Source organism: Eleutherodactylus coqui, chromosome 8 (assembly GCF_035609145.1).
Source record: "Eleutherodactylus coqui strain aEleCoq1 chromosome 8, aEleCoq1.hap1, whole genome shotgun sequence".
Classification (NCBI taxonomy): Eukaryota; Metazoa; Chordata; class Amphibia; order Anura; family Eleutherodactylidae; genus Eleutherodactylus; species Eleutherodactylus coqui.
Window position 1 is genome coordinate 168313455 of NC_089844.1, and position 15107 is coordinate 168328561.

A 15107-nucleotide genomic window follows, 5' to 3' on the forward strand; every position below is an offset into this window, starting at 1 on the left:
CCACAGAGGAGAGCACTAATGTTACCTGGGAGCCACAGAGTGGAGCACTATTACTTTCTGGGAGCCACAAATTGGTGCACTAGTACTACATGGGAGCCACAGAGTGGAGCACTAATGCTACCTGGAAGCCACAGAGTGGAGCACTAATACTGCCAGGGAGCCACAGAGTGGAGCACTAATACTACCTGGCAGCCACAAAGTGGTGCACTAGTACTGCCTGGGAGCCACAGAGTGGAAGCACTAATGCTACCTGGGTGCCACAGAGTGGAGCACTAATGCTACCTGGGAGCCACAAAGTGGTGCACTAGTACCACATGGGAGCCACAGAGTGGAACACTAGTACTACCCGGGAGCCACAGAGTGGGGCACTAATGCTACCTGGGTGCCACATAGTGCAGCACTAATGCTACCTGGGAGCCACAGAGTGGAGCACTAGTACTACCTGGGAGCCACATAGTGGAGCACTAGTACTACCTGGGAGCCACATAGTGGAGCACTAGTACTACCTAGGAGACACAGAGTGGAGCACTATTACTACCTGTAAGCCACAGAGTGGAGCACTAATACTACCTCAGAGCCACAGAGGAGAGCACTAATACTACCTGGGAGCCACAGAGTGGAGCACTAATACTACCTCAGAGCCACAGAGGAGAGCACTAGTACTACCTGGGAGCCATAGAGTGGAGCACTAATGCTACCTGGGAGCCACAGAGGAGAGCACTAATGTTACCTGGGAGCCACAGAGTGGAGCACTATTACTTTCTGGGAGCCACAAATTGGTGCACTAGTACTACATGGGAGCCACAGAGTGGAGCACTAATGCTACCTGGAAGCCACAGAGTGGAGCACTAATACTGCCAGGGAGCCACAGAGTGGAGCACTAATACTACCTGGCAGCCAAAAAGTGGTGCACTAGTACTGCCTGGGAGCCACAGAGTGGAAGCACTAATGCTACCTGGGTGCCACAGAGTGGAGCACTAATGCTACCTGGGAGCCACAAAGTGGTGCACTAGTACCACATGGGAGCCACAAAGTGGAACACTAGTACTACCCGGGAGCCACAGAGTGGGGCACTAATGCTACCTGGGTGCCACATAGTGCAGCACTAATGCTACCTGGGAGTCACAAAGTGGTGCACTAGTACAACCTGGGAGCCACAGAGTGGAGCACTAGTACTACCTGGGAGCCACATAGTGGAGCACTAGTACTACCTGGGAGCCACATAGTGGAGCACTAGTACTACCTAGGAGACACAGAGTGGAGCACTATTACTACCTGTAAGCCACAGAGTGGAGCACTAATACTACCTCAGAGCCACAGAGGAGAGCACTAATACTACCTGGGAGCCACATAGTGGAGCAATAGTACTACATGGGAGCCACAGAGGAGAACACTAGTACTACCTTGGAGCCACAAAAGAGAGCACTTATGCTACCTGGGAGCCACAGAGTAGAGCACTAATACTACCTGGGAGCCACAGAGTGGAGCACTAGTACTACCTGGGAGCCACAGAGTGGAGCACTAATGCTACCTGGGTGTTACAGAGGAGAGCACTAATACTACCTGGGAGTCACAGAGTGGAGCACTAGTACTACCTGGGAGCCACAGAGTGGAGCACTAATACTACCTGGGAGCCACCGAGTGGAGCACTAGTACTACCTGGGAGCCACAGAGTGGAGGACTATTACTACCTGGGAGCCACAAAGTGGAGCACTAGTACTACCTGGGAGCCACAGAGTGGAGCACTAGTACTACCTGGGAGCCACAGAGTGGAGCACTAATGCTACCTGGGAGCCACAGAGGAGAGCACTAATGTTACCTGGGAGCCACAGAGTGGAGCACTATTACTTTCTGGGAGCCACAAATTGGTGCACTAGTACTACATGGGAGCCACAGAGTGGAGCACTAATGCTACCTGGAAGCCACAGTGTGGAGCACTAATACTGCCAGGGAGCCACAGAGTGGAGCACTAATACTACCTGGCAGCCACAAAGTGGTGCACTAGTACTGCCTGGGAGCCACAGAGTGGAAGCACTAATGCTACCTGGGTGCCACAGAGTGGAGCACTAATGCTACCTGGGAGCCACAAAGTGGTGCACTAGTACCACATGGGAGCCACAGAGTGGAACACTAGTACTACCCGGGAGCCACAGAGTGGGGCACTAATGCTACCTGGGTGCCACATAGTGCAGCACTAATGCTACCTGGGAGCCACAGAGTGGAGCACTAGTACTACCTGGGAGCCACATAGTGGAGCACTAGTACTACCTGGGAGCCACATAGTGGAGCACTAGTACTACCTAGGAGACACAGAGTGGAGCACTATTACTACCTGTAAGCCACAGAGTGGAGCACTAATACTACCTCAGAGCCACAGAGGAGAGCACTAATACTACCTGGGAGCCACATAGTGGAGCAATAGTACTACATGGGAGCCACAGAGGAGAACACTAGTACTACCTTGGAGCCACAAAAGAGAGCACCTATGCTACCTGGGAGCCACAGAGTAGAGCACTAATACTACCTGGGAGCCACAGAGTGGAGCACTAGTACTACCTGGGAGCCACAGAGTGGAGCACTAATGCTACCTGGGTGTTACAGAGGAGAGCACTAATACTACCTGGGAGTCACAGAGTGGAGCACTAGAACTACCTGGCAGCCATAAAGTGGTGCACTAGTACTACCTGGGAGCCACAGAGTGGAGCACTAGTACTACCTGGGAGCCACAGAGTGGAGCACTAATGCAACCTGGGTGTCACAGAGTGGAGCACTAGTACTACCTGGGAGCCACAGAGTGGAGCACTAGTACTACCTGGGAGCCACAGAGTGGAGCACTAGTACTACCTGGGTGTTACAGAGTGGAGCACTAGTACTACCTGGGAGCCACAGAGTGGAGCACTAGTACTATCGGGGGTATAGGGGTTACTGAGTGGTTCATTGAGTGTAGCAGGATGCAGTGCAGAGTGTCATGGCTGAAAGAAATCTTCACGGTGGTCTGGGCCCAGAGAGAGAAGAAAATTGAAAACGACTGTCAGCCATCTGATGAGACGTCACCTGTGATCACTGGAGGCACCTGCACTGCAATCACTATCACTATGTAGAGCAGGTATCTGTCTATTATAACATTTCAACATGCCACACTTTCAGTGTGTGTATATGGCCATGTTTGGTAGATCCCTGTTTTTTACGTCTGTGCTTCAGCCACGTTCACTGCGCTTCTCACGCACGTAAAAAAACAACACAAGAAGGCCCAAGTGATGGCAGTCTGGTCAGAACCTGCAGAAAGTGGGGTGCGCCAAAAAAACAACGCAAAACAGATACGAATGCACATGGACTGCGGTTTTTACCACACCCACAGATCTAAAGGGGTTGTCTGCGTTACGGAGACCCCCGTCACCGGGACCCCCGTGTCTTTGAGCCCTTTTACACGGACCAATAAATTGTTCAGATTCAGCGTCCAGCGGGAGTCTGTATGATCACCGACTGAATGGCGAACGTAAAGTCACTCGTTGTTCAGTTCCTGCGCGCAAAAACCTGAAATACGGCGACGGCCTATTTACTGTGAATGCAGGCGGGTGGTTGTAACGCTTCTGGGCGCTCCGCCTCCATTCACTGTATACAAGCGCGGGACGGCGTCCGGTATCGGCGCCCCAAAGCTCAAACGTAGAAAGGCCCTTAAAATAACAAAAAAAAATCAGTGGTTACTCACCTCTGCCCGCTGCCCTGTTCGTCCGCCGCTGTGATGTCACTTTATACGCTGAGCCCGCCTACAAACAAGCTGCAGCAGCCAATGACAGCGCTCCATCATGACGGCCAAGCGCTGTCATTGGCGGCTACAGCAGCTTCACGGGATGTCGCCTGTAAACAGACAGCGAAGCCCGAAGATGGCGGCGGGGGACGAACGGGGGAGATATGGCAGATTTTTTATTTTCAGGCACGGGGGTCTTGTTGTCAGGGGTCCGTAACTCCTTTAATGGATATCTGTGGTCTATGGACATGTACGAAAATAGGACACTCTGCGATTTTTATTACACACATCGGTCCGCGTAAAACCGCACAACTGAGCGCACCAATCTAATCCAAGGGATCTGTCCGCCGTCCGTACACAGTAAACATGAATATGGCGAGACGATACGGCCGCGGCGGGCAGGCTATTAACACCTGTCCAGGTAGGAGGCGACGATCACGGGACGGGACATCCACCGCCGGCTTTTGGTACGTTCACACATAGCCGAATTGGCATCTGAAAATGTGCCAAAATTTGTGAAAATTTACTGCAATCTGCGCTAAATCCACTAGACGTGAATGTACCCCAGATGTCCCCGAGGCACCCGTTGCTATGTAGTTCCCAGACCTGCTGGGGCCCGCATATCCCAGCCATACATTCCCTCTATAGGTGTATGACGTGTCTCCCTGTATAGAGCAGCAGCATATGCCGCTTCTATGGATTGCGTCAGCATTGTTGCCACCAAGAAGATGGCGGCGACAGCGGGCGGCGACGTGCGTCATCACGTAGCACGTGTCTTCGTCTCCCCCATGACGTAGCCCCGCCCGACAGGCTCCTCCCCGGCCGGAGCGGGCGGCCTCTCTCTTCCTGCCGCCGCCTGTGGGTGAGGTTCAGTGTCCGGGGCCGCGTCTTCCTCTTCCGCCTCCTCCTCCGTTCCCGCCGCTTCCTCCTCACACCGGAGCCCGCCGCCGACGCCCGAGTACCGCCCGCACCGGGATTATTATGCACAAGGAGCACCTGGCCCAGGATGAGAACAGCAACCCGCGGGAGGGCCCAGTGATGAGCCGCAGGAAGGACAGGCTGAGCCCCGGAGAGCACGACATGAACCAGCTCAACCGCGGCCGCCCCAAGACAGGTGAGCGGGGCGGAGGGGCGACACCTCTACACTGCCCCCTGCGGCCGAGAGAGTGGAAAGGCAACACCTCCACACTGCCCCCTGCGGACGGGGGGAGGATATACGGGGCGGAGGGGCAACACCTCCACACTGCCCCCCGCGGCTGGGGGAGGATATACGGGGCGGAGGGGCAACACCTCTACACTGCCCCCCGCGGCCAGGGGAGGAACACCTCTACACTGCCCCTTGTGGATGGGGGAGGCTGCACAGGGCGGAGGGGGAACACCTTTACACTGCCCTCTGTTGCTGGGGGAGGATATACGGGGTGGCGGGGGAACACCTCTACACTGCCCCCTGCGGATGGGGGATGATACACGGGGCGGCGGGGGAACACCTCTACACTGCCCCCTGCGGATGGGGGAGGATATACGGGGCGGCGGGGGAACACCTCTACACTGCCCCCTGCGGATGGGGGAGGATATACGGGGCGGCGGGGGAACACCTCTACACTGCCCCCTGCGGATGGGGGATGATATACGGGGCGGCGGGGGAACACCTCTACACTGCCCCCTGCGGATGGGGGATGATATACGGGGCGGCGGGGGAACACCTCTACACTGCCCCCTGCGGATGGGGGATGATATACGGGGCGGCGGGGGAACACCTCTGCACTGCCCCCTGCGGATGGGGGATGATATACGGGGCGGCGGGGGAACACCTCTACACTGCCCCCTGCGGATGGGGGATGATATACGGGGCGGCGGGGGAACACCTCTACACTGCCCCCTGCGGATGGGGGATGATATACGGGGCGGCGGGGGAACACCTCTACACTGCCCCCTGCGGATGGGGGATGATATACGGGGTCGGCGGGGGGACACCTCTACACTGCCCCCTGCGGATGGGGGAGCATATACGGGGCGGCGGGGGGACACCTCTACACTGCCCCCTGCGGATGGGGGAGCATATACGGGGCGGCGGGGGGACACCTCTACACTGCCCCCTGCGGACGGGGGAGTATATACGGGGCGGCGGGGGGACACCTCTACACTGCCCCCTGCGGACGGGGGAGTATATACGGGGCGGCGGGGGGACACCTCTACACTGCCCCCTGCGGACGGGGGAGTATATACGGGGCGGCGGGGGGACACCTCTACACTGCCCCCTGCGGACGGGGGAGTATATACGGGGCGGCGGGGGGACACCTCTACACTGCCCCCTGCGGACGGGGGAGTATATACGGGGCGGCGGGGGGACACCTCTACACTGCCCCCTGCGGACGGGGGAGTATATACGGGGCGGCGGGGGGACACCTCTACACTGCCCCCTGCGGACGGGGGAGTATATACGGGGCGGCGGGGGGACACCTCTACACTGCCCCCTGCGGACGGGGGAGTATATACGGGGCGGCGGGGGGACACCTCTACACTGCCCCCTGCGGACGGGGGAGTATATACGGGGCGGCGGGGGGACACCTCTACACTGCCCCCTGCGGACGGGGGAGTATATACGGGGCGGCGGGGGGACACCTCTACACTGCCCCCTGCGGACGGGGGAGTATATACGGGGCGGCGGGGGGACACCTCTACACTGCCCCCTGCGGACGGGGGAGTATATACGGGGCGGCGGGGGGACACCTCTACACTGCCCCCTGCGGACGGGGGAGGATATACGGGGCGGCGGGGGGACACCTCTACACTGCCCCCTGCGGACGGGGGAGGATATACGGGGCGGCGGGGGAACACCTCTACACTGCCCCCTGCGGACGGGGGAGGATATACGGGGCGGCGGGGGAACACCTCTACACTGCCCCCTGCGGACGGGGGAGGATATACGGGGCGGAGGGGGAACACCTCTACACTGCCCCCTGCGGACGGGGGAGGATATACGGGGCGGAGGGGGAACACCTCTACACTGCCCCCTGCGGACGGGGGAGGATATACGGGGCGGAGGGGGAACACCTCTACACTGCCCCCTGCGGACGGGGGAGGATATACGGGGCGGAGGGGGAACACCTCTACACTGCCCCCTGCGGACGGGGGAGGATATACGGGGCGGAGGGGGAACACCTCTACACTGCCCCCTGCGGACGGGGGAGGATATACGGGGCGGAGGGGGAACACCTCTACACTGCCCCCTGCGGACGGGGGAGGATATACGGGGCGGAGGGGGAACACCTCTACACTGCCCCCTGCGGACGGGGGAGGATATACGGGGCGGAGGGGGAACACCTCTACACTGCCCCCTGCGGACGGGGGAGGATATACGGGGCGGAGGGGGAACACCTCTACACTGCCCCCTGCGGACGGGGGAGGATATACGGGGCGGAGGGGGAACACCTCTACACTGCCCCCTGCGGACGGGGGAGGATATACGGGGCGGAGGGGGAACACCTCTACACTGCCCCCTGCGGACGGGGGAGGATATACGGGGCGGAGGGGGAACACCTCTACACTGCCCCCTGCGGACGGGGGAGGATATACGGGGCGGAGGGGGAACACCTCTACACTGCCCCCTGCGGACGGGGGAGGATATACGGGGCGGAGGGGGAACACCTCTACACTGCCCCCTGCGGACGGGGGAGGATATACGGGGCGGAGGGGGAACACCTCTACACTGCCCCCTGCGGACGGGGGAGGATATACGGGGCGGAGGGGGAACACCTCTACACTGCCCCCTGCGGACGGGGGAGGATATACGGGGCGGAGGGGGAACACCTCTACACTGCCCCCTGCGGACGGGGGAGGATATACGGGGCGGAGGGGGAACACCTCTACACTGCCCCCTGCGGACGGGGGAGGATATACGGGGCGGAGGGGGAACACCTCTACACTGCCCCCTGCGGACGGGGGAGGATATACGGGGCGGAGGGGGAACACCTCTACACTGCCCCCTGCGGACGGGGGAGGATATACGGGGCGGAGGGGGAACACCTCTACACTGCCCCCTGCGGACGGGGGAGGATATACGGGGCGGAGGGGGAACACCTCTACACTGCCCCCTGCGGATATACGGGGCGGAGGGGGAACACCTCTACACTGCCCCCTGCGGACGGGGGAGGATATACGGGGCGGAGGGGGAACACCTCTACACTGCCCCCTGCGGACGGGGGAGGATTTACGGGGCGGAGGGGGAACACCTCTACACTGCCCCCTGCGGACGGGGGAGGATTTACGGGGCGGAGGGGGAACACCTCTACACTGCCCCCTGCGGACGGGGGAGGATATACGGGGCGGCGGGGGAACACCTCTACACTGCCCCCTGCGGACGGGGGAGGATATACGGGGCGGCAGGGGGAACACCTCTACACTGCCCCCTGCGGACGGGGGAGGATATACGGGGCGGCAGGGGGAACACCTCTACTCTGCCCCCTGCGGACGGGGGAGGATATACGGGGCGGCAGGGGGAACACCTCTACACTGCCCCCTGCGGACGGGGGAGGATATACGGGGCGGAGGGGGAACACCTCTACACTGCCCCCTGCGGACGTGGGAAGGATATACGGGGCGGAGGGGGAACACCTCTACACTGCCCCCTGCGGACGGGGGAGGATATACGGGGCGGAGGGGGAACACCTCTACACTGCCCCCTGCGGACGGGGGAGGATATACGGGGCGGAGGGGGAACACCTCTACACTCCCCCCTGCGGACGGGGGAGGATATACGGGGCGGAGGGGGAACACCTCTACACTGCCCCCTGCGGACGGGGGAGGATATACGGGGCGGAGGGGGAACACCTCTACACTGCCCCCTGCGGATGGGGGGAGGATATACACAGGATAAAGGGGTTGAATACTTCCACACTGCCCCCTGCAGACGGGGGAGGGTGTATATATGTATCAGGGAACTAAGGGGTTATGGCTAGTTATGTACTGCTGAGGGGGTAGGAGAGGGGTGACTATATGTGCTGGATATACCGGGCAGTAAGGGGGTGAATATATATGGACTGAAGCCCTGGTGTGTGGGGCTGCGAGGGGTTAATATCCTCAGTGCCCCTCTTCGTGGTTTCTGTGTTTGGGGGTCTGTGGCTCCCAGATCTACCTATTCCCTGTGGTGCCGCCTGACGGGGTGCGATTACATGATGCCCCTGCTATAATGCACTTCGGGGATGGGGGCCCCCAGGAGCCCCGCGATGCCTATTTCAGTACATGGGTGATGTTGAATAAAAGGTCCCCAGGAGTTGTGACACTCTTATACCTTGTAATGCACCACCTCTGCTTGCTGTCAGTGTTCTCTGCCTGCACAGACCTGATCTGACAGCTGAGGATGTTACAATGTATCAGTCTGCAGTCAGGTGACTGGATACATTGTATCAAGCCTCAGTTCTGGAATGGAGGGGTGCTCCACAGGATAGCTGCCGGTCCTAGAGGGGAACAGCTGAATGCGCTGCACAGTGTATGTGGTGCCCACAGTAGTCAGCGGGACCCCCGCTCTGCTGTCCCCGGCCACGCCTGTCTCGGATAGGAAAACCCCGTTATTGGACCCATCCTGTCGGGGCGGCAGTGGCGGGCCGCACACCTCTGCAGCCGCGCTATCACCGTTATTCTTCGCCCTCGGCCGCCCGTGCCGGCTTGTCTGTCACCCGCTGACAATGAGCTTTGGAGACGTCGGCTGGACACTCGCAGCGCCAGGAGCCGAACCGCAGAGCCTTTATGGGCAAGTGTGAAGGCTAAGGGGGCTGCTGCTTTTTTGATAACATACGTCCGCTTTAACCCTTTAAGACTAGATTTTTACTTATTCTTTAATCCCCGTGGTGTCGCGGGGGAGCCGATTGGGCTCCCCCTTCCCCTCAGTTAGCGGGGCAGCATTCACACAGTTAGACTGCCATCATAGTTCTAGTTGTGGCTGTCATAAGCAGCCGTCTCCTAAATCCCCCCATATACCGCGCTGCGTTCTGGGTAAAGGGGATTCCCACACATAGTGTTGATGTATTCTCAGGATCGGCTGGGGGCCGCTGCTTGAGACCCTGGCTGATCAGCTGTTTGGGCGCCCAAGGTCAGCGCCGCCACACGCTGGGGTCGGTGTAGTGACTGGCGCTTGTAATTGCAGGCGCAGCTCTCACTAATTTTAATGAGCCCCCCCCTGGCTTGCAATTACAGCGCCGGCCACTACACGGGGTCAGAGCTATCTGTTTCCGCTCTGACCTCCATGCATTCCGGAGCTGACAGCTGATTAGCCGGGGTCTCAAGCTAATGATCAGTACAGGGGTCCTATCTAGGGACCCCCCTCCGCTGACTTCACCCTGATGGATCATGTGACCTGTATACTGTGTCCGTTAATAGGGGTCTGTCGATTCATTTCCTTTTTCTCTCCCACTTTAGGCTCCTGGGACTCAAACGGATTTGGGCCAGAAATTGAGGTGCTGGCCGGCCGCACTGAGGAGAGCGTCCCCCTCAGCCCTTCTAACTCCCTGAACTTGCGTCACCTGCGCGGCTGCGAGAGAGACTCCCCCGGGCGAGGACTCCAGAGGCCCCCCCCTCCCCAGTACCATCCCAACTACTACCCCACACACCACCATCACCACCACCGCACCTCCTATTCTGGACACCGCAAAGGCTATTGGGACTATGAGAGCCAATACCGGGATGGAAAACGTAAAGCGTGGGTGCCCCGTCCTGGAGGGGGGCCCCACACGCAGCGCCCCAGGAACCGAGAAGCCTTAAACTCCACAGAGACCCCATGTGCGGATACGAGGCCTGAGCAGACGGCAGGGGACAAAAGCAAAAACGTCTCGCGCCAGCCCTCTCCCCCGGCAGAGAAGGAACCGGCCACAGACAGCTGGCTGCTGTTCAAGCCCCTGCCCGTCTTTCCTGTCGACAGCAGCAGCGCCAGGACGCTGCCAAAAATCAGCTACGCCAGCAAGGTGAAAGAGAACCTGGATGGCAAAGGACTGGTGCCTAGCTCTGCCCTCCGCACCGCCAGTACCCTCCCCAACTGCCTGCTGAATGCTGCACAGACGGGACCTCAGAGCGACGCCACCGCCGGGCCGCACACTGGCTCCCTCTCTTCCTCCTCCTGCTCCTCCCTCTCCTCCTCCTCCCCACCTTCCCCAGTCAGCCAAGAAAACCTAGGCGCCATTTTCCAGAACGAGTGGGGGTTATCATTTATCAATGAGCCCGGCGCTGGTCAGGCAGCATCGGCGGAGGTGAGGGAGCATCAAGAGGAGGGGACCCCAGGAGGAGGGGTGGAAGGTGGTGGTGGTGGCGGCGGTGATGAAGACAAAGCCCCTCCTGTGACGGCTTTGGTTCGTCTGTCCCATGGGTTCTATATAGAAGGAGGTGAGCCTGAGGCGACCACCATGGAGAATCCGAGAGACTGGGAAGCCATGGTCACCTACAGCCTGCAAGGTGAGTCGCGTACCGTGCCACAAGTACTAGGTTAGGATGTGTTTAGGAAAGCTGGTGGCAACCAACATGGCTCATATTGGGTGGAACATCTAGCCGGTGGTTATGTATAGAGATGGGAGCGCTTTCTACAAGGTGTATGTGCCTTTAAGGAGTCAGGCTGATCGTTGGTGATCATCAGGGGTGGAGCCTTACTGGGGGTCTTCATCACATCTTATGGGGGAATGCATGTAGGGTGTCTGATCAGCAGCCTTTAGTTCATTGCTGTCAGTGAATGACAAAATGTATGCGTACGTTCATAGTCTGAAAACCTGTGCTGACCCAGTATTGCTCACAGCTGAGGATTTGTTACACTGTGTCTAGGCCATACTAGCAGCACAGATCTCTCCTGGTAGATTGCACCCTGAATGCTCCCCCCACAGATGGTCACCAGTTTGTGTGCGGCTGATGCTTCGTTACATTGTGCTGTCATTTCTGCTCACTGTTTTCTTCCCTCTTTTCCAGAGTGGAATCGTGTCTGGAACCTGCACAAGAAAGGTAAGCGGACGGCCGGCGGGCGCAAATACTTCAAGAGGTTTTCCGGGGGCAGACAAATTATAACCTGTCCTTGGGATAGGTCATCAGTGGTTGAGCGGCTGGGGTCCGCTGCTCGGGCACCCACTATTGGCAGCACAACACACGGGTATGGAGTGGAAGCAGATTGCTCCGACCCCTGTGTAGTGGCTGGTGCTGGTAACTGCAGGCTCAGCTTCTATTAAAATCAATGATGGCTGCACCACTACATAGGGTGGGGGTTAAATGCTTCCTTGCCAATCCCTGTTGGGGCATTTATAATGGGCAGCTGCTCTGCGGGATCCTGGGCAGCGCACTCCGCCAATCAAATATCGGTGACCTATCCTGAGGATAACTTAGAAATAGTTTCCCCTTAAGTCCTTCCCCTAACCCTTGTATGGGCCGCTGTGCGCCCCAGAGCCTTTCAGTCTTGCCGTGTGCGGATATAGACTGACTCGCTGATGGCCACGTTTGGCATCTGCCCCTGATTTGGCATGGGTGGGCTGCACCCATGGATCCACGATCTGGTGGGTTTCCTCCCTCACCCCACTGATCTGCCAGTTTCTGTGGCCCCACAGCTTCTTGGACCCTGCCTTGCTGTTCTGGCAGCCCTGGCCAATTAGAAAGCAGCTTTCAGTGACTACTTATCAATGCACACTTTATCGGTTAGCAAGCGGAGCGCTGTGACCCTCGTGGATCACCAGAGCAGCGTCACAGGAACTGGCAGATTGGTAACCCCCCCTTCCCAAATCTGACCCCAGGACTGGAGGGCTGCTTTAATTGACTTGGTGTTTACTTCTTATTAAGGGTAGCTTTACAGGGGACGACTGTCAGACACTTGCGTGTCCGCCGGCCGTCTCAGCGATTATTGCACCTGCGCTTTCCCATGGGAATGATAATCACTCGCTGAATGGAGGCGGAGCGCGCTGGGGATCGCTTATCGCCGCTCACCTCCATAAACGGGCCGACCGTCACTTACCTTTTAGATGAGCTGGACCCGTAGGGTCCTGTCTGATTGAGCCATCACTTGGACGGCTGGCAGCCGTTTACAAGAACCCTGAATGTCGCACGTTTCAGTTCGATCATTGGAAAATGCCCGCTTCTGTAGGCAGCTGGCAAAATGTGGGCACAAGTCTACATCTTCTCCTTTCAGGTTGCACAGACATGTGGCTGATTTGGCGCCGATCTCATGGATTTTGGTTTCGCTCTGCAGCGGATTTCACCCTTTTAGTTGAACTCAAATGGAAGGGGTGAAATCTGCAGCAGATCGGCACCAGATCAGCGATGTGTGAGCGCACCTCTTAGTACTCAGCGGTCTAGAAGTTTGGGCCGCCACTTGGCGAAGCACAAAATACACTTTTACATCAGTGGTTTGCAGTAATTTGTGCCAGTTTTGTGTAAAGCTTCAGCACCTTCATTAAAAATCATGATGTAAATCCCCCCCCCTTGACTGTTTTATGGAGTAATTCAATAAAGAAGGTTCTGGAACTTTACGTGGTTTCCCCAATGCTACCGCTGACCTCCCGCGGCTTCGGCTGTGTGATGTGCCGGCGCAGAGCGGAGCCGGCGGCCCGGGAGTGACATTTCTGTTCGGGCCTCCGAGACCCGCCCAGAAATAGAGCGTGCCGCGATTTGTTTGCGCGCGTGATTTCACGCGGATAAATCACGGTCGTCTGCCTAGGATTGCGTTTTCTAATGCAATCCTATGGCCGCGTCCACGGGTGGAAATTCTGCGGGAAACCCCGCCACAGAATTTCTGCCCGCCTGCAGGGGGCCTTAGTTGGTGAAGTGGGGTGGTTTCTCCCATTCATGTTTCAGTTGATGCACAACCTCACAGCTGAGGGTTTGTTACAGTTGTATCCAGTCTGGCCCACCTTTTCCAGTTGATACATTGTAACAGACATCAGTACTGATGTTAGCTCACAGAGGATTGTCTAGACTATTGTAACAAACCCGCAGCTGTGAGACCTGCTAGCTCTGCACTGACAGCAAGCAGAGATCTTGGAGCCGTGCAGCATTTTACATTACAGGTAGAAGGGGATAAATGTCTGCCCACTGGCGATCCCAAGACTGGTGTACCATGTAAATGGCGCGGTGGTGCCCATGTGGGACAGGCAGAGATCAATGCACTCGGTGGTCACGTGTGCCAGCGAGCCACTTACATGGTGCTTTGAGTGTGCCATCTTGGAATCTCAGGGTCCCAGCGGGCGGACCCCCGGTGATCAGACACTTATTCCCGGTGAACAGGATAAATGTTGGTAGGTAAGCCCCTCTGTTGGCAGCTGCCTCGCTGCCCCCGTCTCTGACCTGTCTCCTCTTCTCTCTTAGATCCCGCCCGCGTAGTCGTATATGCAGAAACCCTGGACGGAAAAGGTTAATCGCCCTCCCACCCCCACAGAATGGAGCCCCCTTTCTCCTGAGTGAGGCCCCCCATCCCCACCTCCCCACCGCAACACTCAGTCCGCAGAGCGGCATTCAAGACGCGCCACAGATCGTGCCCCACGAGAGACTGCTTTATACCCTCCTTCGCTGTGACCTCCACACAGGAAGGGGTTAAGGTGGCATTTCCTGGAGAACCTGTTTTAGTTTCCTCGTTTCCCCCTCCTCCCCCCATAGCGTCTTATAAGATGGAGAGTCCTGACCACAGAAGGGGGGGCCCGGTTGCCTCCTGTGTTCTCTGCACCCAATCTTAAACTTGCGTGGCATACTGGCCTCAGCCGCTCGGCTCAGCGGTGGCGCTCGGACTCGCACAGAGTTGCGCTTCCTCTTCGGCTCTTCCTTTTATCGTTACAACCTACTTTATTTTTTTGCTTTTTACTTCCCCCTCCCTCCAGTGAGATGAGCGGCTCCTCCCCCGCAGTACAGCCGCCAACAGACCAATCGCTGTGCAGCGTGGCTCGGGGGAGGGGTTCTCTACAGGAAAGCGTTTTGCGTTTGTTTTGTTTTTTTAAGAACTCGCTAAGCATCTTTTTCTTTTTAAAGTTCTTCTGCATCTTATTTTAACCCTTTTCACGCTACGTTGTGGCTGAGGCACCAAAACCCAAACTGGCGATTGGTTGAAGGCCGGTCCTGGGAAATATTGTCATTAAAATCTCTTTTATTACCCTCCCGCCTGCTGAACTCCGCTTATTTCTCTGTATGATATGTGCGCATGAACAGCTCAAAACTGGGGATTCACCCCAGGCTAGAACGCCAGCAGCCACCACTAGAGGGAGCTCTCTGTATTCTCCCTCTAGTGGTGGCTGCAGGTACACAGAATTGTATTAACCCATTAAGGACCAGGGTGCTTCAGTCCTAAAGGACCAGACACTTTAGCAATTTGTACCCATGTGGTGGTTTAATGGTCTAATGACTTGTTTTTTGTCACATA

The 15107-nt window shown here is 57.7% G+C and overlaps 1 protein-coding gene across 1 annotated transcript; it reads left to right on the plus strand.

The window, feature by feature from the left end:
- Positions 1-4553: 4553 nt before the first annotated feature.
- On the plus strand, positions 4554-14842 carry LOC136577144 (FMR1-interacting protein NUFIP2-like). The gene is made up of 4 exons (XM_066576903.1): positions 4554-4862; positions 10163-11188; positions 11690-11722; positions 14066-14842. Exons 1-4 carry the CDS (start codon positions 4730-4732, stop codon positions 14113-14115), a joined length of 1242 nt encoding a protein of 413 aa, XP_066433000.1. The 5' UTR covers positions 4554-4729; the 3' UTR covers positions 14116-14842.
- The last annotated feature ends 265 nt before the right edge of the window (positions 14843-15107 follow it).